This window comes from Malaclemys terrapin, chromosome 6, assembly GCF_027887155.1.
Source record: "Malaclemys terrapin pileata isolate rMalTer1 chromosome 6, rMalTer1.hap1, whole genome shotgun sequence".
NCBI classification, from domain to species: Eukaryota; Metazoa; Chordata; order Testudines; family Emydidae; genus Malaclemys; species Malaclemys terrapin.
Genome location: NC_071510.1, coordinates 41,516,680 through 41,540,317, shown reverse-complemented (window position 1 = coordinate 41,540,317; position 23,638 = coordinate 41,516,680). Strand labels below are relative to the sequence as shown.

Below are 23,638 nucleotides of genomic sequence, written 5' to 3'. Positions count from 1 at the left end.
TCACTTTGACTGTTTTAATTTTAGCATTTAACTTTACAGTGGTTTTGATAGAGAGCATTCATCCTCTGTACACCCCTAAGGTGCCCCAGGCAGGAAAGATTCACAATTCATTCACATACAAAATTACTTGTGTTTACAAATTTTTGGCAATTTATCTGAATAACCCGTTTTCTCCTATTGCCATTGACCCAACCATTGAAAAAGAGTTTACAATAATTTACATTTGAAATATTTCAAAGTGCTTAATAGTGATCAGGAATATTTACAAGTGGCCTATACAAATATGTACAGGTGGTACACTATAGCACAAGTTGTTTCTGGAATATGGCTTTCTATGGAAAGTGCTTTAAATAGTTGGTCAGTGGTAGTACTGACAAATTCAAGGGTTACAGATAAACAGTAACCATCAAAAGCTGAATTGTGGACAGATATTTACAGAGTTCTGGTAACCTGTATAAGATTTACACAGGCTTGCTCCACACATACAGAAGGTTTCTTCATTCTTCCATCTTGGAAGAATCTTCAGCTACTTGCCTGTTACCATCCAAAAGACTGTAGAACACAAGTAGATTGCCAGCTCGAGTATTCAAGCTAGATCATCATCTGTGCTTACAACGGATATCTGTATGGAAGGAGCAAATGTGTATTAAAAGCAAGTCTTGGGTTGCAAGAAAAAAGTCACTGTGCAAGATATGTCTTGTCCAGAGACTTGTACAATTTGTATCTTTGCAAGGTTTTAGGTTTCTTTGGAAAAAGGCAAGCCAGAGCTAGGTTACATTAACATAAAACATTCCTTTTTAAAGTCTGACATCTAAAGCCTATTGCACTTCAGTGTTGTGTGTTTTTGGTAGCTGAAGTGATGAAACCAGGCTTGCTGCTTTGCATGTTACTAGAACCACTAGACATGCTAGAACCACCTGCCCTCCCATACCCCAAAAGTGAGGCCAGTGTCCTACCCATTTCACCTGCCAATTAATACTGATAAAAGGGACATTGTAGAGGGACCCCTGCTTAGAGTAACTAGCTTGTTGGCAAGTCATTCAAGTGTATGCAACAGGGACGTTTGCCAACTTTTGATTAAGGCTCATTTGATAGCAAGCCCAATGCCTTACAGCTCTATGTACTGGGTATCTGCCAGGAATTCTACATGCTGCCTGGCCATGGTGGCAAGCCTGTCTGATGCCTAAAAAGTGGCACATCATAACTGCTGTGGCATTAATTCTTGCCTCGTTCAGCCCAGTGCTTTGGCTATGGGTCTTCCTTTGGTCTCCTACTGAAGTATAGTAAGGAGATGGTCAGGTCTGAAGTGCAGATCATGCCTTCCAATTGTATTATAGGAAGGTTGGCCAAGTTTGTCAGGAGTAACTACTTTAGAAACCAAGACAATATTTGGCCATCTTGAGACTTCAACTACAAAGAGCATGGTCTTCAACTGCCATTTTGGCTCCCACCTAGAACCCAAGTATCTGTACTTACTGCAGGGTAAGTGTGTCCTACTGAACTGCTGTGTCTCCCAATGTCAATAGTGAGATCTTCTTCAGTGGTTTTCAAGTAGACAGGATTGTCAAAATTCATGCTTTTCATATTCTTGTGTTGCCAGTTACGCCACATGAAGTAGCCACCTGCTGCTGCTGCCAGTGCCAGTAATACTGCAATAAAGGAGACAAGTCATGACTTGCTTGACATTCAGCTAGAATGATTTCTAGGGCGGCTTAGCTCATAGTCCTGTGGTAGTCCAGTTTTAATTCTTCCTATGGGTGCAAGCCATTGATAGCCAGAAGCTTTGTTTTCCCTCAACTGAATTTTTAGGACAGGCTTGTGCTACTATATTTGTTCTAGTTGCATCCCCACCCTACAATAAGACAAGTTACCATGCAATGGACTGTTGGTTTTAGGGCTGGTGGAATATGATAGCAGATTAAGTAGGTAGAGAACAAGTGATGTAAAGATCTAGTCCTTCAAGTCTTGAGCACTAGATCTTTACAAGTGCATGGCTCCCTTTTGTATGGGATGTCAGGAACAGGGAGTAGTTTTAAATGGGCTTAGTTTCAACACTAGTTGATTTAGTGCCTCTGAAAACCGAGCGCCCCTAGCATTGACATCAGAAGGTTCTGCTTTTGGAACCATCTCTATTTTGAGAGACTTATTTTCAGACTTGTCAATCCCTTGGAATGATGTTGAGTTGTACCCAGCCACTCAAAGGTAGGGCCTCACTTATCTGCACCCAAGTACACTTACCCAGAGGAAGAATAGCCCAGGCAGCTGAAGTTCCTTTGGCAGAACTGACTTCTGACACAGCACTGCTGAAATTGTGTCCTAGAAGAGGAATAAATACAATCTCATGTATTCTTTACTGATAAGTTGGTAGAATTTAGTCCAAGGCTAGCAGCTTCCTCAGACTGTAGTGAAGAATCACCTTGTCTCTATGCATTAAGCTAGTGAGAAGTAAAGAATGCATTCTAGAGCATGTAGCCCACTAAGTACTCTTGCAAATTCATGCAACTGCAGAAAGTTGATTTCCTAGGAAGAGAGTCTCACTGGTAATTTTCATGGCCAACATGAGATGCTAGGCTATCACAGGAGGACACATGCTAGAACTAGTCTTAACACACCACACTACTCACTTGCCATTTGAGATATGTGAATGCTGAACATGTTCCCTGTTTGCATGCACAGGTTTAGCATGTTTGTGCTAGTTGTCTGAGGCCAGTTTGTATACCCTGATCAGTCATTGTAATGCATGATTGAAAGCGAGTTATTGGGACCAATACCTCCAGGAACTGGTCCAACAGTTGGTGGTTTTTCTGTTGTGCTGGTATCTTTTGTCTCAATGTAAGCCACAGTAGTTCCAGTACCTGAAACTGGTTATAAATCAAGAACCCAGTTAATCCTGAAGTTCTGAAATTGCTTGCTATTAAGCTGTGGTTGTGAGGGTTTAACAGATGGTAAATGGTCATGCAGCTTTTAGATTTTATTGGACCAAAGTTCTTGACTGAGGATGTGACAGGTTTACTCTGCTAGGAAGTTGCAATCTCAGCTGCTGGTTATTTTACCCCCCTCCTCCCCCGAAGTCTGATGCTTTGGGAAGTATGGTTGGACAGTTAAATATGCCTTTTACATAGAAGCCAATAGCTTGCACCACAAGTTGGATACTCCTAGATATTTTTAGAATCCATCAGTTTTCACTGAAAAGAAAGCTTGGATACAAGTGAACCAGATTTCTGGTGTTTCACTAAGTGATGCAACAAAGTTCAAGTTTTGCTGGGGCCTGCTAGTAGCTATCCAAAGCTGTAAGATGCAAGCTAGGTAGGCACTGTATTTGATAGGACATTTAGAGGTTTTGCTCACTCCACAGTAATGACTGTGGAAACAGTCATACAGGGATGAGTTTTTGGAGTGCTGATCATGAACTCCAGCAGAATGTAACATCAACTAGTTCAAGAGCACACTGTACAATGTGTGCATGGCTACTTAAAGTTCCTCTGGTTATTTAAGGAGCTCCTACAGGAATTTTGTTACTGTACAGAGCTTTGCCTGCCATGGAACTGCAGTCTAAGGACCACTCAATGAGTTAAACTAACTGGGCAAGAGATTGTTAACTCCCAACAGAGCACGAGCCTATTCAACTTTAGCACTTACGTGCTGTTCTCTGAAGCATAACTGAATCCTCCAGTTAAGAATGCTAGACCCCCACCCAAGTCTGTATCCATTAACATTTGATTAGTTAGAGAAGTTACAAGTTAGGCCAGTGGTTCTCAACCAGAACTACATGTACTCCCTGAAAGACCTTTGCATACCCCCAGAGTATATCAACTCATCTAGATAGTTGCTTAGTTTTGCAGGCTTCATAAAAGCACTAGCAAAGTCAATACAAACTAAAATTTTACAGACAAAAGTGAGAAAAGCAAGGTTTTAGTAATAGAGTGCAGTGACCCTTGTCTTTAGGTCTGATTTTGTAGGCAAGTAGTTTAAGTAAGGTGAAACATGCAGTATGCAAGGAGATGACTCTTGAAGGGGTATAGTAGACTGGAAAAGGCTGAGAACCACTGAGTTAGGCAAGCTGTGTGGATGGCTCTGAAAGTCCCAGCTATCTAGTAGCTCAGGTCACTGCCACACCCTCATTCTGATGGAATGCACAAGGTCTGATCACAGTATATGGTGATGAATATGCAGAAGCCAGGCACAGACTTGCAGGTAATGCAACAATCATCGCAAGAGTTTGTATTTCAGTTAGACCACCACAGTTTAAGTCCCAACATAAATGTGAATCATGTAGCAACAGTGGAGCCTTAAGTCTGTCAGATTAGAACATTACTGTAGAAGTCTTGATTGCACAAGAGTCCCTCATTAGGTCCCCTCTACAGTAACTTTTCAATTGTGTCACTGTACCTTTACATCTTAGGCCATCATCTTGTAGGTTGTATCCAGTAGGACATATGCAGGCATACTTTGGAGAGTGTTCATTTATCTGGGGAGCAGGCAGGCACAGATACTCACAGCCACCATTCTTCATGGTCTCATCACACCAGTTTGTGCCTGTTGGCACAAGTCAGTTTTAAAAATCAGACCAGTGCTTTAGTCTTGCAGACAATTGTTTAGCATTGGTACATGGCAGAGGATATACTGACTGTCCATACATGACTGGACAGTTTATAGGCCATGGAAATCAAGCCATGCAGCAGCACAGTATACAGCTTTACTCTTCAGGGGACCTCTGAACAGCCCCACTCTACCACCACCTCTACTGCAGTGATAGTTCTGCTTAGTGTGCTTTTTGGTCAGTCAGATTTGAGCTGTCTCCCACGTCACTCCCCTACAGAAGGATTTTCTAGGCTTCTTTAATACCTACTTGATTTAATAGTAACAAGGCAGACATTTACAATGAAAGTAACATTGCCACAGTTTACATCTGGTACCTGACGGTTGAACAAGCTCGTGATACACAATGATATCCTGAGCATCGTTGAGGTTGTTCACTAGTGTAGCCAATTCAGATCCTGTAAATTTATTGGCACCATAGACTGCTTCATTCTCTCCATCAATCCAGTAGACACGGTCCTAGAAGGCAAAGTTATTGCAGCCTATTATGGTTGGGACCAGTTTGGTTTGTCCATCACCAGGGATGGTTAAGTTGTCCCCTGTGCATGGTAAATCTGATTTAGTGATCACAAGGACTCTGAAGTATCAATGCAGTTCAACTAGATTAGGATCACTCACATTATGGTTGAGGCAATGTGAGGTGTTAAGTTTGCTAACTAGCCTTAGTGTGGAATATATTCACTTTTGTATTTGTTACTCTGCTTCTATATAGAGGCTACAGTAATCCCATTGCAGCAGCTTTTCTGCAGTCTTCCATTTATTTGTCTCTTGCTGTACACTGCCCCTCCAAAGGGAGCCTACAGTCACAATTCCCTACTGGATGCTTGGAGACTTACCTCAAATATTGTTAGAGCAAGAGGATGAGCAAGAAACTCATGCGATTTTAACACAATCCTACGATCCTGGCCATTCAGATCCACACTGGACAGCATATGTAGCTTTGAATCAAGCCAGTAGAGGCGGCTTTTTACAAGATCTAGGAAGAGAAGTTGCATTTTAGTACATTGAATCTGATCACAAGCACTTGTTTTACCTGGAAAACCTCACTATTCATATTGCCTTTGGGAGTACTTAACTTTGGGTTCGTTAGAGCTGACAAATGCCATCTACAGTGCATATGCATTTGACTTCCACTGGTAGGGAAGTGGAAGTTTTGACTTCCCCATGACGGGAAAAAATGCACTAATTCACATAGGGCAGTGGTATTACCACAGTAGGACCTGGATTGTGGTTCTGAGTGGAGATTGTAGCCCTATAATTAGGACAAAATGTTGGTCAGTGGTACCCTATGTTGGTGCTACCTCATGAATGAGGTGCCATTTTATCTGCCAGCATCTGCTATGGGTCACGCTACAAGCAAGCTGTCAATGGGGAGGACACTTCAAAAGACTGCCAATGCTTTGACCAAAGCTGCTAATTTTAGAATTGAAAGAAGCTTGACTGCATAGTGCCTAGAGGCCATGGCTGTCCCTAGTGTTCAATGCCTTCTCATGGTTACCATGCTATTGTAAACTTCTACAAGTTTTCCAGGGAATCTTGACTTGCAAACTGGGATTTCTTAAAGATCTAGTGATGTCAGTATTTCTGAAAGGCATTTTGGGCTCTCAGGGAAGTTAATTTTGCAAGAACATGAAATACCTAGTGCAATTCCATTAGGCCACTGGATGTCTGTTGTCACCAGTTGCTGTCTACCAAGTCCATTCATTCCTGCCTTTTCTATTTTGGCTGGTTCACCCCAGTCAGACCAGTACATAAAGCTGTAAAGAGTCAAGTCATTAGGCATCCTGCAGCTTAGCTATATTGTAGTTTAAATTATACTTTAACACACAAGCAGCAATATTAGCTTGTATGTGTTGTAGTTACAGGAAGGTCTAGAATTAATCTATACATTATGGCTGAGCCAAGCCTATTCTAGTGTGCTCAACTTGTCACCTTCAAATGGGTATGTTCTGCAAGCTTGTTGCTAACCAGGTTTCATCTTATTGCTTTGTAGTTTGCTTACCAATCTAGGTCAGTATAGTACCGAGATGACTTGGCATTAGTCTGTTGTACAGTGTAATGCTCACCCAGAGAGAGGATCCACAGCTATGGAGGCTGGCTCTCTTAGGCCTGTATTAAACAGGATCTTCCTTTTAGCACCATCAAGACTAGCCACTGAGATACTCTTCAAAGCTGAATCAGTCCAGTAGATGTTCTTGTAGACCCAGTCAACAGCAATTGCTGCAGGACTGTGTACATTGCTTATGATTTTTAAGTGTTTGCCCACCTTATCACGACTATCAAGTGAGGCACTGGAAGAGAAAAAAGGGTAAGATTTAATCACTGTACACTAGTGGAGATGCTCCAGTTGAGCTGGTAGCAGTCTGAGGCATATGTACAAATCTTGAACACAATAATTCTGAAGCAGCTAGCCTCAAAATTGAAAGATTTGTTTAATCTAGACTTAAGATGTTTGCTGCCCTTTGTTAACCTTTAGTTGAACTAAACTTTTAAAGTCAGAACAGTTGGCCTCAAGTTGTGCTCATACTTTGGCTGCAACTCCAATGTCCGTAGGGGTACATGCACAGCTTTGAGTAGGATACTCCTACTCAATAGGAGTCTTTGACTTCAAGGCTATGGTTACTGAAATTAGAAATTCTTAGATTCAAGCTGTACACAAGAGAATGCTTGTCTGACTTAAGTCAGAGTTTTTAGAAGTCTTTAGCCAGTCACTTTAAGAGCTACAACTTCATGAGAACAAACACACACTGAGGAAAGTTTGAAGCAGGCAGGTTTACCTGAAAATTGCTTTTTGGCTAAAGTCAGCCCAAAAGAGTTTATGCTCAGCAATGTCAGCATCTAGAGCTATGGTGTTTCTTAGCTGCTCTACGAGCTGGAGGTATTCTTTCCTTTCCAGACCAATCTTCCTGATGTCCCGACGATTAGTGAAAATCAGACATGGTTCTTTTCCTAAGGAGGATTTAGAAGTTACTTGCTGTTTTAGTTGACACAAGTCATTCTTACTACATTAGTGTCATCCCAGATGTTTACATGTTTTGAGTACAGTGCTGATAGAACAGGAGTCTAGCAGCCACCATGTGCAGAGAAAGCATCAGCCTCCTTTGGCTCCCCTATGCTTTCACACCATCAGCACTAAGTGCTTTGAGGGACAGGTCTCTCCTGCAGTTTATAGCTCAACCTGAAAGGCTGCCAATGGTGTTTTTCCTTCACCCCCAGACAGTGTCCTCAATATTTGAGCTTACTGAAGGATTAAAAGAGTAGAGTACTGTGCTTAATTAAATGCCTCTGGAGGATTTCCTGTACCATACAGAGAATGATGGTACAAGTGACTTGTTGCAGTGAGGTCTTCAGCCTCTGTGCTGTTGAGAGCAGAGGCTGATTTAGCAAATCTTTGAACCCAATTTGTTGGGCAGAGTTTAATCAGTCCTCTGGTGTATTTGCTATGGGGAGCTGTGTACTGTAGACCAGCCAGGTGCAGTAATTCTGGTGTACCTTTGTCATAGCCTCTGAAGAGGCTACCTTTGCTTATATTTCTAATGCCTTTGGGCTCCTGATAAAGTGAGTATTGCTAGTAGTGCTTACCTACTGCCTTGCACACTCCAGTAGCTAGATCCATTTGATAGCCATGGCTACATTCACATTTGTAGCCTCCTTTTAAGTTAATACAGATTTGACTGCAGATCCCAGGATTCCTGCATTCATCAATATCTAAGAAAGACTGTAAAGTTAGTATTGAAACAAGATTAACTCATTTAGGGGGTCAAGATGGTAGTAGATACTTGCCTCCACATGTCTTCCTGTTTATCAGTTCAAACCCAGCTGGACAGTCACATTCATACCCAATAACTAGGTCTCTGCAGATATGAGAGCATCCACCATTGTTCACCAGGCATTCATTCAAGTCTGGAGTAGAATTAGAAGAGACCCAAAAATAGTTGTGGCAACTTAACTGAAATCTCAGGCCATCCATGCCTGTCTAAACTAAAAAGGCTACTAGTTCTAGAATAGTAGAGAAATTAGAGTACTGGCCAAGATTCCCTTTGCAACAGACGCTTGTTAAGAGTCCTGTGGGACATGTTGGTGCTCATGTTATTGACATGTAGATAGTTCTGCAAGTACATCAAGTGAGCCAACTGCAGACTTCAGCTAAGAGAAGCTCAGTGCTATTTGGAGCTAGGGTTTCTGTACCAGGTTTTACAGTTATCTGCAGCCTGGTTCATGACTAAGCATAAAGCAGCACATTAGTCATTTCAGTTATGTGCAAGCTTACGTTAGAGGATGCAGGCAAGCCACTGTTCAGTTCTAACTAGAAGCAAGATCCTTTAGTCTTTAAAGAGAGTCTCCCAACCATAGAAAGTTAGACTACAGGCACCTGCACTGGTTCTTGCAGGCAAGAATCAGACTAATCTCAAGCCTATTGAGTGACATTCCAAGTAGGTGGCTCACTTACTGCATTCCTTGAGGGGTTCGTCACTCCAGTCCCGGCAGTCCTGCTGCTGATTACACACTTTGCTGATGTCTATGCATTCCCCACTTCTGCACTTGAATTTGCCAGATCCAGAGCACTGATTGACTGTTGAGGTAATGGGAGGGAAAGGGCCATTAGATTAGATTTTTTTTTTAATCTAGAAAGCCTGTTAAACAAGAAGAGTTTCACCACTTAGTATTGTTCTTACCATTTTTACAGTTGACTTCATCAGTTCCATCTAGACAGTCTCTTACACCATTACATTGCCTGCTACCATGGATACAATTCCCATCTTCACATTTGAACTGGTCTGGTCTACAAGTCCGGGAAGCTGGAGAGAGAAGTGCTGCAGAGTTAGAATCCTGAAGGTCTTGGTGACTCAGTTACAGAACTAATTGAAGCCTTAAGATGTTTTGGGAGAGCCAGTGATTGAACTAGGGAAGAGGTAATGAGTTGGAATTTCTCCTCTTTAATAGAAAGAAGTGGGACTGCTAAACATGGAGGATGGAGTGAAGGTTAAGGATAATCTAGGCATGGCCCAATATCTAAACAAATACTTTGCCTCAGTCTTTAACGAGGAGACTAGGGATAATGGTAGGATGACAAATGGGAATGAGGATATGGAGGTAGATATTACCACATCTGAGGTAGAAGCCAAACTTGAACAGCTTAATGGGACTAAATTGGGGGCCCAGATAATCATTCAAGAATATTAAAGGAACTGGCACATGAAATTGCAAGCCCATTAGCAAGAATTTAGTGAATCTGCAAATTCAGGGGTTGTACCATGTGACTGGAGAATTGCTAACAGTTCCTATTTTTAAGGAAGGAAAAAAGTTACCTGGGTAACTACAGGCCTGTTAGACATCTGTAGTATGCAAGGTCTTGGAAAAAAGTCTTGGAGAAAGTTAAGGACATTGATCTCAATGGTAATTGGGACAAAATACAACATGGTTTTACAAAAGGTAGATTGTGCCAAACCAACCTGATCCCCTTTGAGAAGGACAGTTTTTAGATACAGGAAATCCAGTGGATCTAATTTACTTGATTTCAGTAAGGCATTTGATATGGTTCCACATGGGGAATTAGCTAAATTGGAAAAGATGGGGATCAATATGAAAATTGAAAGGTGAATAAGGAACTGGTTAAAGAGGGGACTACAACAGGTTGTACTGAAAGGTGAAATGTCAGGCTGAGGGAGGTTACTAGTGGAGTTCCTCAGGGATTGGTTTGGGACCAGTCTTATTACTGACCTTGGCACAAAAAGTGGGAATGTGCTAATAAAGTTTATCTGCAAAGCTGGGAGGTATTGCCAATACAGAGAAGGACCAGGATATCATACGGGAAGATCTGGATGACCTTGTAAACTGGAGTAATAGGATGAAATTTAATAGTGAAAAGTGCAAGGTCATGTATTTAGGTAATAAACAAGAATGTGTTATAAGCAGGGGATGCATCAGTTGGAAGTAACAGAGGAGGAGGACCAGGACCTTCGAGTATTGGTTGATCACAGGAGGAGTATGAGCTGCCAATGTGATATGGCTGTGAAAAAAAGCTAATGTGGTCTTGGGATGCATCAGGTGAGGTATTTCCAGTAGAGATAAGGTGGTGTTGGTACCATTATACAAGGCACTGGTGAGACCTCATCTGGAATACTGTGCAGTTCTGGTCTTCATGTTTGAGGATGAATTGAAACCTGAACAGATAGAGAGGGGCTACTAGGATGATCTGAGGGATGGAAAACCTGTCTTCTGAAAGGAGACTCAGAGCTTGGCTTGTTTAGCCAAAGCTAAAGGCAACTGAGGGGAGATATGATTGCTCTATAAATAGATAGAAGGAATAATTCCTTTCCCTCCCTGGTATTTATTTAATCTCAGTACCAATGTGGACACAAGAACAGATGGATATAAACTGGCCATCAGTAAGTTTAGACTTGAAATTAGATGGTTTCTCTAACCAGAGGAGTGAAGTTCTGGAACAGCCTTCCAAAGGGAGCAGTGGGGGCAAAGAAAAAACCACACACCACATCTGGCTTCAAGACTAAGCTTGAAAAGTTTATGGAGGGGATGGTATGATGGGATAGCCTAATATTGGTAATTGATTGGTCTTTGACTATTAGCAGTAAATATGTCCAATGGCCTGTGATGGGATGTTAGATTAGAATTCTGTGTGGTAACACAGATCCCACCTTTTTTGGGTGTCTGGCTGGTGAGTCTTGCCCACATGCTCATGGTTTAGCGGATTGCCATATTTGGTGTCGGGAAGGACTTCCTCTAGGGTAGATTGACCAAGGCCCTGGGTTTCTCTCCCCCCCCCACCCCCCACCTTCCTCTGCAGCATGGGACACAGGTCACTTGCTGGAGGATTCTCTGCACCTTGAAGTCTTTAAACCATGATTTGAGGACTTCAATAGCTCAGACATAGGTTAGGGGTTGGATACAGGAGTGGGTGGGTGAGAGTGTGGCCTGTGTTGTGCAGGAGGTCAGACTAGATGACCATAATGGTCCCTTCTGACCTTAAAGTCTATAATTGTAGAACAGTTACTTACGGCAGTTTGTTTCATCACTTCCATCCTTGCAGTCTGAGTCTCCATCACACCGCCACTTCTTGTGAATACATTCCCCTGAGCCACATTGTACTTCACTAGGAGAACACTTCACAGGATGGGCAGGCTGGCGGCCACATTGCTCTAGAGATTCATCTGACTGGTCTGAACAGTCTGCGTCATCATCACATACCCAGCTAATAGGGATACAACTAGAACTTTTACATTGAAATTCATGTGCTCCACAAGTAGGTGGTGTGCAGTCCAGTTCATCACTACCATCACTGCAGTCATCCTGGCCATTACAGACAAAGTTTTTGGAGATGCACTGCCCACTGGAGCAAGTGAACTCTGCAGGGCTACAAGTTACATTGCCTGGTAATAGAGAGGGAATTCAATTAGTGTCAGGATTTTAGAACTATGACTGCACTATCTGGTTTTCTACAGCAGGTTCTTAACTTAATTGACCTAACTCAAAAAGTTAGTCTTCTACAAAGGGGTAGTGGTGAAGATCACTTATGCAAGTATTTCAGAAAATTCTAGTTAGTCACTGCAGTCATTAAAGCTATTGCCATTCTATTTGTTAGGTTCATGTCCCATATTTGGGAATTCTATTCCTCTATATCTATGCAAGCCTTTACTCTGAAGCTGGGTATAGTGTCTAAGTCTTAGAGACACTTTTACAGCATCAGCTCAGAGGACATTTGTTTTAGAATGTGAGCTTCTTGCACCTCCTCTGTGCATTTTGTTGGGATGGTTCTTGAACATCTGTGACTGGAGGGCAGTGGGGGAAGAGTAGGGAGGAAGCTCTGCTCTGCACTCTTTGAAAGTACAGGCTAGGGGAAGCTAGATATCATCTATGTTAAGAAAATAAACTGCTGTCTAAATCTAGAGCCCTTTTAGTGCATGTTTAGGAGGTGGGGAATTTGTTAGTGTAGCAGCTAATTCTGTCTGCCACGAGGCTTTATAGAACAGCAGCTTTATGAAATCCAAATGACAGGGGACTAGCCACATGAGTATTCTAGTACTAAGTGGATCACCACTAAGCAAATGACATTAGAGAGCAAAACTAATGAACTGTATAATAGTTAGGATGGTCCAACAAGTTAGTTTTGCTTTGAGTCTTGAAATGAAATAGCAATGATTCTTTTCATTGCTTGGAGTGAATCCATTTGGAGAGAGAATGGATTACTACTTAGCTACTGCTGAGAGCCTGGTAGTTGGTACTCAAACTATAATTCAGATTTCATGTTAGGAGGCAGTGTCCTTGCTTAGAGGCACTTATTTTAGCCTTTTAAATTTGTCTGATATTAGACCCATAGCAGCACTTACAAGTGTAGTCCTCACCATACAAATGAGCAAGTTTAACTGAATAGGACTAGAAAAGCAGCATTTGATTGTATGATGTGACTACTAACAGTCACTCTAGTTGAAATTATAGTTTTAAGAGCACCAGTTGGCTATTTCACATAGCTAGTTCATCTTCAGACCAAGTACATTTGAAAAAAGCTATACAGGCTACCATTTGTTTCTTCCCTTACCACAATTCTCTTCATCTTCACCACTGTCACAGTCGTTTTCACCATCACATTTCCAGGACAGAGGGATACACTGAGTTGATCGAGGACCACAGCTGATTTCATTTACCCGGCATGTTCTCATGTCTATTGAGAAATGAATTAGAGAGGGGGTCAGTTTCAAGAGCTACTTAGGAGGTCTAGAGTTTAAGTTTTAAAGATTCCACTGAAAGTGTTTAAACTCAGATATTGCTCTTTGTGAAAGTGTAAAGCTGAGTAAGTTTACCACTGTTTTCACTGTCCATCCCAAGTGAAATGTAGAGTCAATTCTAATACTTTGACCATTAGAAAGGGCCTCAGGTCATTCTAGGAGAGGAAGAACTGTTTTATCTGGGCTATGGAGGTTACCTTATGAATTATGCTGATGTCTATCTGTATGGCACATGTTATTTTAGAGTTACTGTTTCATTCTCAGAGAAGGAGGGATACAAGATAGGGTTAAGTTAATTAAGAAGGCAGTTAAGTCTGCCTGTGCAGTCCCATGCAAATGTTTGAAATTTAGTCTTTCCCTTCATTATACTGTAGCAGTGGATGCATGAACTGACTTTCAGGTGCAGCCAGGGCCATGAGGTACCCTTTAGGGTGCTGTAGTCACAATCAAGAGGACTAGAAACTGAGTCAAGGTCTTCTATTCTGGTTCTTGTAACTGAATTGGAGTCTACAGAATGCATCAAGGGCAGAAAGATAATTCCAGGACATGCTCAAAGATCTTCAGACATTCTATTAAGACATCCCTGTTATGTTTCCACATAAAAGGGAATCTTGAGCAGCCTTAATAGCCCACAGGTCTGGCTAAGATTACAAAGAGGTAATGGGGGCTTTATGCAGATAAAGAAATAGATTAATTTATCAGACACTGAAGTCTCTCCCTTGTTCCTGATGAGAATCTGTAACTCTGAAGACTGTTCTTTGAAGGGGCTTTCAAGTAGAGTGGACAATTACCCTAGTAGCCTGAAGAGCTCAAGTAGTGGGTATATGCAACTGATTTCTTATTATAAGAAGCTAGTTTTAAAACCTAGGAGTTATGACGACAGGCTACAAGATGGACAGTTTTTGGTTGAGAGATTTAATTTGCTTGTCAGCACAATGATTGGCTCACTTACGGCACAGTTCAGGGCTTTCATCAGATCCATCTTCACAGTCTGGGTCCCCATCACACTGCCACCTGTTAGGGACACACTGACCACTGTTGCACACAAAGTCAGATTCAGCGCAGGTCTTCTTCACTGCAAAGGAAGAGTTCCAGTATGTTTAAGTACAATTATATCTTAACAGCCAATCTCCTAGGATCAAGAACCTAGGATGCCACAAGCATTTTACTGCAAGCCTAATGGATGTTTAGGATATTCATCTCCTGTGTTATGGCATGAACTTCTAGAGAGTTGTACCAATTAATGTTGGCTATGAGCAATGAGATATTATGGTTTACAGTCTTTAAAGAATTGCCACTGAGCATTATCTTCACTTCCTCCCACCCAAAGCTGCTTTATAAAGCACTAATAGTTTGAGTGTATTGGATGCAAAGCAAGTGGTCTTTTCAAAGAATTAAGCTATTAAAAGATTGCAAGACTGACACCTGCTTGTATCCATTTGTAATGGAATGCACAGATACAGCAATCCTGCCAATATTTGTGGCCAACAAGTTGTGTTGCTCATGAGTTTTGAGTTGCTTGTCAGTGGACATCTTAGATCAAGTCAAATTTTAGAGTCTAGATTAGGTTGAGGTATTAACAGGCAAGAATTCTAAGTTGCACACAAGAGGGACTTCAATAAAGTCAGACTGAATTAGAGTGGTTTTCACATCTGCATTACAGTTTAAAACGTATATACAAGTACTTAGTAGCTTGGGTGGAAAGAAACAGCTTTTGATATTTCTTGCACTTCAACTTTTTGCTTTCAAGAGGCCAGCCTCAGCCCTGCAAGAGAAGTCTAGTTTGTTAGTGAAGATGTTACCTTTGAACATCAGTTCTCATTTCAAGTTAGGGGAAGGTGAAGGAAGTTGCAATCTGTCAATAATTTGTTTCATGTGAGAATATGGCATTGACAGTCAGAATAATCTGACCAAGATGTTTGCTGAAAAACAGTAGGTGTAGCAGAGCTGTACAGTCACTGGGAGCAATAGCTCAGTGATTTGAGCACTGGCCTGCTAAACCCAGGATTGTGAGTTCAATCACTGAGAGGGCCACTTAGGGATCTGGGGCAAAAAAATCAGTACTTGGTTCTGCTATGAAGGCAGGGGCTGGATGGGATGACCTTTCAGGGTCCCTTCCAGCTCTATGAGATAGGTATACATCACTGTAGGCTACATGTTTGCAGGTGGATGAAATTTTATCTTCAACTGTCAACTCTTGCTTTTGAAGAGCTCAGTCTGCAATAGATTAGTGTTCCTCTTTTGCACAGGAAATCCAATTCAGTCCTTTAACAAATGCAAGTATTGTATTTAATTAGTGATTAGCCAACATGATTAGACATGGTGGAAATTGGATACCAGGGGAATTTAATACTACCTGTTGTGCTAGGGGAAAGGAAATGGAGGCTGTAATCCATAATGATTATTTCACTAATATTAATCTACTATGATTTGTTATTTTAGAAGAGAACTCAAGAATTAGGTTTAACAGATTCTTGAAGGCAGAGTTGCATTGCAGTAGTAAACTGGTTTTAAGTAGAAATTTAGCTAGTTCAGAGGGACACTGCAGGAGAAAGCAAGAAACAGCATTCTAGCTAGTTTTTCCCTTTTCAGCTCCATGTGTGTCAAGGGATTGGTGACAAAATGGTCTAGGACTGCACAGGCATCTGTAAGGAGCTCAGGACAGAAGAAGCTGACTAGTTCTCAGTTTCCTTGTACAACCCTCTAAGACAGTGAGATTGTCCTGGGACAAAGCAAGAGAGCTATGGAACACCACTGCAGACACATTTGGAAAGAGGGGTACCCCTAAAGATAGCCTTATGGGGCAGCTAATGAAGTACTTTGCTTGTTGATGTATTTTAACCTGTCCAACCATCTAGGTAGGTGTTCCAGTCATATCAGAGACTGACAGCTTTCTGCTCAAGTTTGTCACTATCTTAAGTGATATCTTTATAGCCATGGGAGGGGTCAATTACCTTGACTAGACAGAACAGCTAGCTAAACCTCAAAGCAACAAGGGCACTATAGCTGCCTGGACTCAATCCTGCAGAAGCCTGAATGCAAGTTTTAAAGCTACACCTGTGTGAGAATACAATATTCTTGAGCAAGACGGCATTAGATTTGGATATCCTATAAAACCCTGGTTTATGAGCTTGACGACTGCCTGGCTCACTCACCACTAACCAGATATTAGCATTAGTGGAACTCTAAGCAACACTTTATGCCCCACCAATGGAGTTTACTCAAGGAACACACTGCAGTTGCATAAAGTCTTACCACAGGAGCTCTCATCACTGCCATCAGAACAGTCTTCATCTCCATCACACTTCCATAACAGAGTTATACAGCGTCCATTACTGCACTGGAATTGAGATTCTTCACATTTTGCTCTTGCACCTTGAATTAAGAAGGTCAGTCAGTCAAGCTACTATAGCTACATTTTACTGATATCAGTTTAGCATTGGAAGCTTTTGCTCAAGACAGTGTGACAAGAACTGAATCCCTTGTTTCACAAAGACTGCAGAGATCATTAAGAATGCTTATATGATGTTCATTAGCAACTAGATCAGTGGTTCTCAACCAAGGGTACAATACCCCCGGGGCACATCAACTCATCTAGATGTTTGCTTACTTTACAACAGGCTACATAAGAGCACTAGCAAAGTTAGTACAAACTAAGATTTCATACAGACAGACAATAACTTGTTTCTATTGCTCTAGGTGCTGTACACTGAAATGCAAGTACAGCATTTATATTCCAATTGATTTTATAATTAAATGGCAAAAAGCAATTGGTCAGTAATAGTGTGCTGTGACAGTTGTATTAGGTCTGATTTTGTAAGCAAGTAGTTTAAGGAAGGTAAACTTGGAAGTATGCAGGACAGATACCTGGAAGGGGTACAATAGACTGAAAAGGTTGCAAGCTACTGACTTTGATCACTAAGTGCATCATTCATGTCTGTTACTGTAGTCATATTTCAGGCCAGTGAAGTGTCATGAGACAAGGTTATTAACACCACATTTGAATCAGGAATTTAGTGGAGAAGTTCACTGAAGTTCAGCTGAGATGCCAAAAGGCCAGAGATTTAGAATGCTGTTGCTAAAGGACTACAGTCTTTGTCTTGAAGTTTGCAAGACAATACTTGTTTCAGGGATATTTTAGATTCAGGACATTTACATACACAGATGTAAGAAAGCCTCTTTTCATGGGCCTTTTTTACTTAGAAGCAAAAGTAGGTAGAGTGTGGGAAAGATTACCTGCTCTGACTTCAAATGTAAGAGTGTCTCACTCTGCATCTCTGAACTATACAAGAGTTATTTTCTGACAGTTTGGACAATATTTATTAAATAGACTGTTTGGCCAAGTGTGGTATGGTCAGGTTTACTGGGTTGAAATCCACGAAGCCTAGGAAGCTTCAAGGATGACTTGTCACATCCAGTTATGTTTTCCATGCCAGTATCTCATGTTACCTCACTCTATGGCAGAAATAGACACGGTTTCCAACACAACACATTTGCCCTTGCAAAAAGACTGACAGCTGTGGCAATTCATACACTTGTGTTCCTCAGTTAGGTGCTTTAGAAAGGAGCCCAGCCTATTTTAAATCTGTGACAGCATATGGAGGAAGGCTAGGTTTCAGCTCTATTGTGGAAGCTTTTAGAAGAGTTTCCTGCTATATGGAAATTGAAGAGTCTGGCAATAGTATGTAGGTTACATACTCTGCCAGTCAATAGAGCTTCAAATCCAGGGCAGCAGAACAAAGTCTTTAAAAAAAATCCACTAGGTCTCCCAACTATTGAGCCAAAGGCAACCCCCATGATGCTTTAGCAAAAGCCAGATATGGTGTTAACACCAGGTAAAAAGCTCACCTTTCTAACAGGTCCCTGTAAGTTACATGTTTACAGGGCTACCACATCCTTACTATGGGGACATCACCCCAGCATCAAAGACTATAGCTCTGAAACCAAGTTCAGTTTTAGCATGTGTTTATGGCTAAGGAATAGGTGAACATCCTTCTCCCCAAGAAGACTCATGCTTAGGGTGGGGAGGGGACATATGATCTTAGTATTAAGTTACAGCACTTAAGTTTTAATCACAACAAGTTCAAGGATAAGTGTTGTGCCTCATGCAGACCTGGTCTGTGCATGGGCAGCTCAGTTAGATTGCCTTTGTTTGGCGTTGGTTTTAGTTAGAAGTGTGTAATAGATTTGAAGACAGTCCTTCAAAAATCTGAAGCCATTAGTTTTATTTTCTGTACTAGAATTGTTTGCCAAGTGTTTGAGTTAGAGAAAGATGGGTACAAATGTTTACAGCTCTGTTGCACTATGGGTATCAGTTATGATTATGTATTCTGTTTGCAAGCTGGAATCACTACAGCTTTCTGTACATGTTTCATAAGTAGCTTTTCCCCAATACAACTTGTACAAGTGAAGCTGAATGACCCTATTCCTCATAGGAGAATCATATGCCACACAGACACTGTTTGATATCAAACCAGTATCAGCTTCAGTACAGCAGCAGTCTCTCTAGCAGTTGCACAAGCCTTGTCTTGTGTGCTTACATGCATTACATTTATGTTTTAAGGTCTAGAGGAGTGACTATAGCATGATGCAAGACTCTTGCTTCTCCCTCATTTGTTGCATCATTTGAGGAGTTATTTTCTTGGCATCAAGACTAGAAGGCATCTATTTTTAGCTTTTACAAAAAACCCACACCATTTGTTTGCAATCTATTCTAGCAAGAGTTAAATGCAAGCCAGTATACCAGCTCTCTTCAATTATACCACAAGAGCAGTCAACTTGCTGACTTAGTTTACAGTAAGTCCACTGCATAACATGGGGTGGCCATCAACTTGCCACCAGGTGGTCCCAAAAGTACTGGGGGAACAAATTGGGTGAGGGCAAGTGCAATCTCACCTGCAGAACATCTAATGTTGTCAATACATGCTGTGCTGCCAAATGTCAGCCTATATTAGGAAGCCAATGTATTTCAAGTTTTGTATGCAAGTTGTCTTTAACAGTTTAAATATCTTTCACTGCTACAATGTCTGACAAGCAGACAAAACAAGATCAATTTTTGATTAGATCTGTCAAGACATAATGTCTCATTTTATAGGATGTTACAGTAGTGAAATACCAGTTAAACTGAACTTATTTAATAGTCAGATCTTTTGCTATGATTATCCACTCCAGCCTTGCATGTCATGCAGAAGTTCAGCCAGTGAAGGGGCAGGTAGTCAGAAGCAAACATACTATTGTTTGGGGCAGATGAAGATAGTAACAGGTCCTAATCTAGCAGGAGATAGGTCTCTAGTGTTTTGGGACCCTTGATTCCCATTTTGACATGGGATCATTCAAGGAGAACACAAAAACAAAGTTTTAATACTACATTCAGAAAGCATGCCTAGTTGTAGATGCAACATCTACATAGATCACATTACTGCAACTCTAGTGACATCTGCATTATTCTACATAAGTCTGCATTTAAGCATTTAACTCCAAGGGAAATTTAATCACTTGATACTTCAGTTTAATCACTACTGCTGCAGTGATTAAGTTCAGGATTGCAAGTTCATTTGATTAATAGTACTAATCTGTAGGAACAAGTTAGAGTAGTTAAACTTTACTTTAAGGATGTTTTTTGTTCCAAAAGACTTCCAGTTTTAGGGCTCTGAACCAGCTACACTAAACAGCTGCTCTTCAAATAACTTGATTTATAGTTATTTTGGTACTAGAATAGGAATGGTCTACATCCCAAATTAAGCACCAGTCTGTATTTCTGTCTTTAGACTCAGAAGTACTTTTCCTTTGCCAAACACTGGGGCAGTGGCAGAGCTATCCTTTACCTTGGATTTCTTCCTCCCCTCCCTGATTTGTTACATAGAATATCAGGGTTGGAAGGGACCTCAGGAGGTCACTAGATACTGCTAGCTAATGCTTAGAGTTTGCATAGTACTTTGAGAATGGGTTCTGTGAAGTGCAACAAGTAGTTAGCAACAGTAACCTAGAAGCAGAAGTTACTGATTATATTGGGACACATAGGTATGAAAGGGCAAGATCACATCTTTAGTGTTTTGAGTTTAAATTCTTAGAGATTACAGATTACCATTTGACTCTGAACCTGGATGCATGAGCCCCTTTACCTTAAGGTTTGTTCATACAGTATGTCTAGATCAAACACATTCCCACAAGTCTACATCCCTGTAGCAGGAAGCTCAATGAGAAATATTACTGTTGATTTGCCTTTTCCTTAAACTAGGCAAAGGTGCAAGTAAGTCTCCATGTACATATTAGAAATCACTCAAGACTGTTGGCAATGTCTAGTCCTATACCTCCACTCAGAGAAGATGTGTTACTGGTTTCAAAAACAGTGAAGTAGTAGCATAAGCTCTTCTGGGCAAATCACTGCCTTGGTTCCTATTTAAGGGGCTGATTACTCGAGATCAAGTTGTCTGATTTTTCCAGATAGTTTGGAAAAGCAGAGCTAATTTCATCTGAGGCTGTGATATTGCTGTAGTGGTCAGCTTAGTTGGTTTTCCCTGAGGACTGTCAAGTATCAGTCTGGAAGAAGAGTCTGTTCTTGGAAGTGACAGTTATGAGGTCCAAATAACCTGATTACAGTAAGAACCAGAATTGGGGATCTGTCAAAGTAGGCTTTAAAAAAAGTAATGGACAATTCCCTTCAGGGTAGTTCTTACCCAATTGCTTTAGCTGGTTTCAGCCTAAGCCACTTCAGTTGTAGTTGTGCACAGCTATGCCCCTTCATTTTTGAAATTTACTAGTTTTCTGAAATTCAGATTTTTTTTAAAAAAGCTACTTTTAACACTTAACTGATTTTCACCCAGATTGTCTTTTCTAGGACCCAACCTTCCCATGGACTCCCCACAAGACTTCAGAATGTCTGTTTCTTCTGCACAGACAGCAGGGGAGTGAAATGGGCAAGGAGCTGGGTCCTGGCAAGTGAGACTGACTGCTGCAGCAACAAGCCTGCAGAGAGCCAAAGCCTGCACCCATTAAATACTGCTCCCCCACAACCAGACAGCAACCCCTTCTGACCCCAGACCTTCAGCACAGCCCCAGGTAGGGGAAGCTGGGAGGGCTGAGCTGAAGGGTCCCACCCAACCATCTGTTTCTTTTCTGACATTCGGCACATTCCCATCTGCTTCCTTTGCACGGTGGCCAAGTAAGATTGTTTCCAGAACCTGCTTCCCACCCAGGACCTGTTGCTGCAACATTTAGGAGGCCTACATGGAGCAGAAGTCTTCAATTACTATACTGAGTATCCCCTGTGATTGTCAGGCACTCCCATTTCTGTAGGTCAAACTGTGACCCTCCCAAGTCTCCCTCCCACACACACCCCAGTTGAGCCCTTCTGCTCACAGCAGGCTCCCAATACTTTTGTTAAGGTCATGCTTGGTCCATGATATCACTGTTACACCACTCAAGATTGGAAAGCAACAGATGTTCATTACTACTTTGTATATGGTGGAGGGAGTATTACATGCTCCTCCCTTTATCCCTGGGAGCAGTTCTAGCTACTTCATTTTTTCTCTTTGGCAAAGAGCTGGAGTGTCATCTCAAGTGCTGATACTGACTAAGGAGATCTGCTTGGAGGTGTTGACTCTGCCCCTTTCCTGAAGTAAGAAGTAGTTTACTGCCAGTGTCAGCAAGGCCTCAGAATGGCATTTTCTAGAGTGCATTCTTCCCCAACTAACCCACCATTTCCCGATCCTAAAAATCTCTCAAGTTAACTAGTACATTCTTACATTTGTTGCTGTCTGGCAACTGTAGTCATCATAACAGGTCTGGTGAACCCTAATTGATGGTTGGTCGCCAAGTAGACATCAAATCAAAATAGCTAAGGTGTCATTGCAAATGTTAACTTTTTGGTTAAACAGCTGTAGGCAGAACAATTTAAGACACCTACATATGGGCTTAAACACTCAGGATAATTAAACCTAAGTTGTTCTTTCAGGTTTGTGACTATAAAGTCAAAGTCCACCCCTCCCCCACAATGCCAACCAAAAGAGCATTTACACAAAAATAGAAACTACAGTTGGCCTGAGCTGGGGCCAGTGTCACTAGCTACTAGAGCAACACAGGAACCACCAGACAACTCCTAAAAGATACCCATTCAGTATTTGGCTATACAGTATTAGATAGCTCATAAGTACACACTACAGTCTTCTTCCCCCTCCCCTTATGCAAGCCAGCCTCTTTCCCCACACCCAAACATCATCCTACAGCTGGAATAAGGAGGCAGCCAAGTATAATTGGCCCCAATTATTGGGTGACAAGTACTATGAACCTTACCATGCTTCTTGCAAGGATTGGAAATAGAGTGAAATCCTGTAATGGGCTCTTACAAAACTCAAGTCATTTCCTCAATGTCTATTGTTTGGCAAGCTAATAAAGCCATAGGGATTGGGGCCCACCTACCACTGATCCACTGCAAGTGGGGAAGCATTCCCCTCCCACGTAGGGAGTGAGGGAGGGGTACTTCCCTCCAGAAGCTAGTCCTCTGCCGATGTCTTCAGGGCACAGGGCTCCGACTTTCCCATGCTCCTGCACGCTCAGCAGCGACAAGATCCGTGTGCTTGTTACTCAGCTGCTGAACTATGGAGGAGGAGCAGCAGTTCCTCCTCCACTCTTTCCCTGCGTGGCCCTCCCCACCTCCCAAACACGGCTAGTCACGAGCCTGCCTGAGAGCGCTCGCGCGCCCTGCTCTCCTCCGGTGGGACCCTCTGGATGCAGCAGCTCAGTAACCTACATGCAGTTTCATTGAAGGCGTGATTCCCCAGCACGCGCCGGGGGTGGGAAAGGAACTCAATCCCCATTGTCCCCGCAGAGGTGCCTCACGTGAAAACGGGCTCAGTGTCAATTCAACAGCACGCGCCCACCCCCTACCCGCCCCGGCTGCAGGGCCGAGACACACAGGGGAGGCGGGGAGGAAAAAGGGACACCAAATAAAAACGCCCTGAGCCCCACGATCGCTACTCACCGCGCACACAGCCGCGCTCGCCCAGCAGCCAGCAGAGCGCCGCCAGGAGCCAGAGCCCCCGGAGCGGGGACGTGCCCATCGTGTGCAGCAGCTGCTGCGCGCACAACAAGTTAGCAGTCTGGGCGGGGGGAGCTCCCCGGTTTTCGGCACCTTGCCCGGCCGCCTGCAGGGAAGGCAGCTCCGGCAGGAAGGAGGGGAGCGCGCGCACCGGCCCAGGCTAGTGGGGAGTAGCGAGCCGGAGACATGCACAAGGGGGAGGGTGTCCCCACGACGCTCTTATACGAACCGCCCAGCTCCTGTGTGCGGCGGCCGCCCGGTG

General features: G+C 42.3%; 1 protein-coding gene across 3 annotated transcripts; it reads right to left on the bottom strand.

Moving 5' to 3' along the window:
* On the bottom strand, positions 1 to 23,550 carry VLDLR (very low density lipoprotein receptor). Of its 3 annotated transcripts, none has more exons than XM_054031807.1 (19): positions 23,320 to 23,550; positions 16,596 to 16,715; positions 14,293 to 14,415; positions 13,154 to 13,276; positions 11,616 to 11,987; positions 9,276 to 9,398; positions 9,050 to 9,172; positions 8,383 to 8,502; positions 8,182 to 8,307; positions 7,377 to 7,548; positions 6,666 to 6,890; positions 6,238 to 6,356; positions 5,436 to 5,575; positions 4,917 to 5,058; positions 4,390 to 4,536; positions 2,772 to 2,861; positions 2,239 to 2,316; positions 1,477 to 1,649; positions 1 to 622 (listed from the first exon to the last, which is right to left on the bottom strand). In XM_054031807.1, the coding sequence occupies exons 1-19, from the start codon at positions 23,396 to 23,398 to the stop codon at positions 587 to 589; spliced, it is 2,631 nt and encodes an 876-aa protein (XP_053887782.1). In that variant the 5' UTR covers positions 23,399 to 23,550; the 3' UTR covers positions 1 to 586. The 3 variants fall into 3 exon arrangements, with proteins under 3 accessions (XP_053887782.1, XP_053887783.1, XP_053887784.1); XM_054031808.1 differs by lacking the exon at positions 23,320 to 23,550 and adding an exon at positions 22,758 to 22,906; XM_054031809.1 differs by lacking the exon at positions 2,772 to 2,861.
* Positions 23,551 to 23,638: the final 88 nt, after the last annotated feature.

Coding starts and splice junctions, on each gene's coding strand:
- VLDLR (XM_054031807.1), bottom strand. CDS start 23,398: ATGGGCACGTCCCCGCTCCGGGGGCTCTGGCTCCTGGCGGCGCTCTGC. Junction 9,173..9,275: donor TGAAGTCAACTGTAAAAATG/GTAAGAACAATA, acceptor TTACCTCAACAG/TCAATCAGTGCTCTGGATCT. Junction 8,308..8,382: donor AAACAGGAAGACATGTGGAG/GCAAGTATCTAC, acceptor AGTCTTTCTTAG/ATATTGATGAATGCAGGAAT.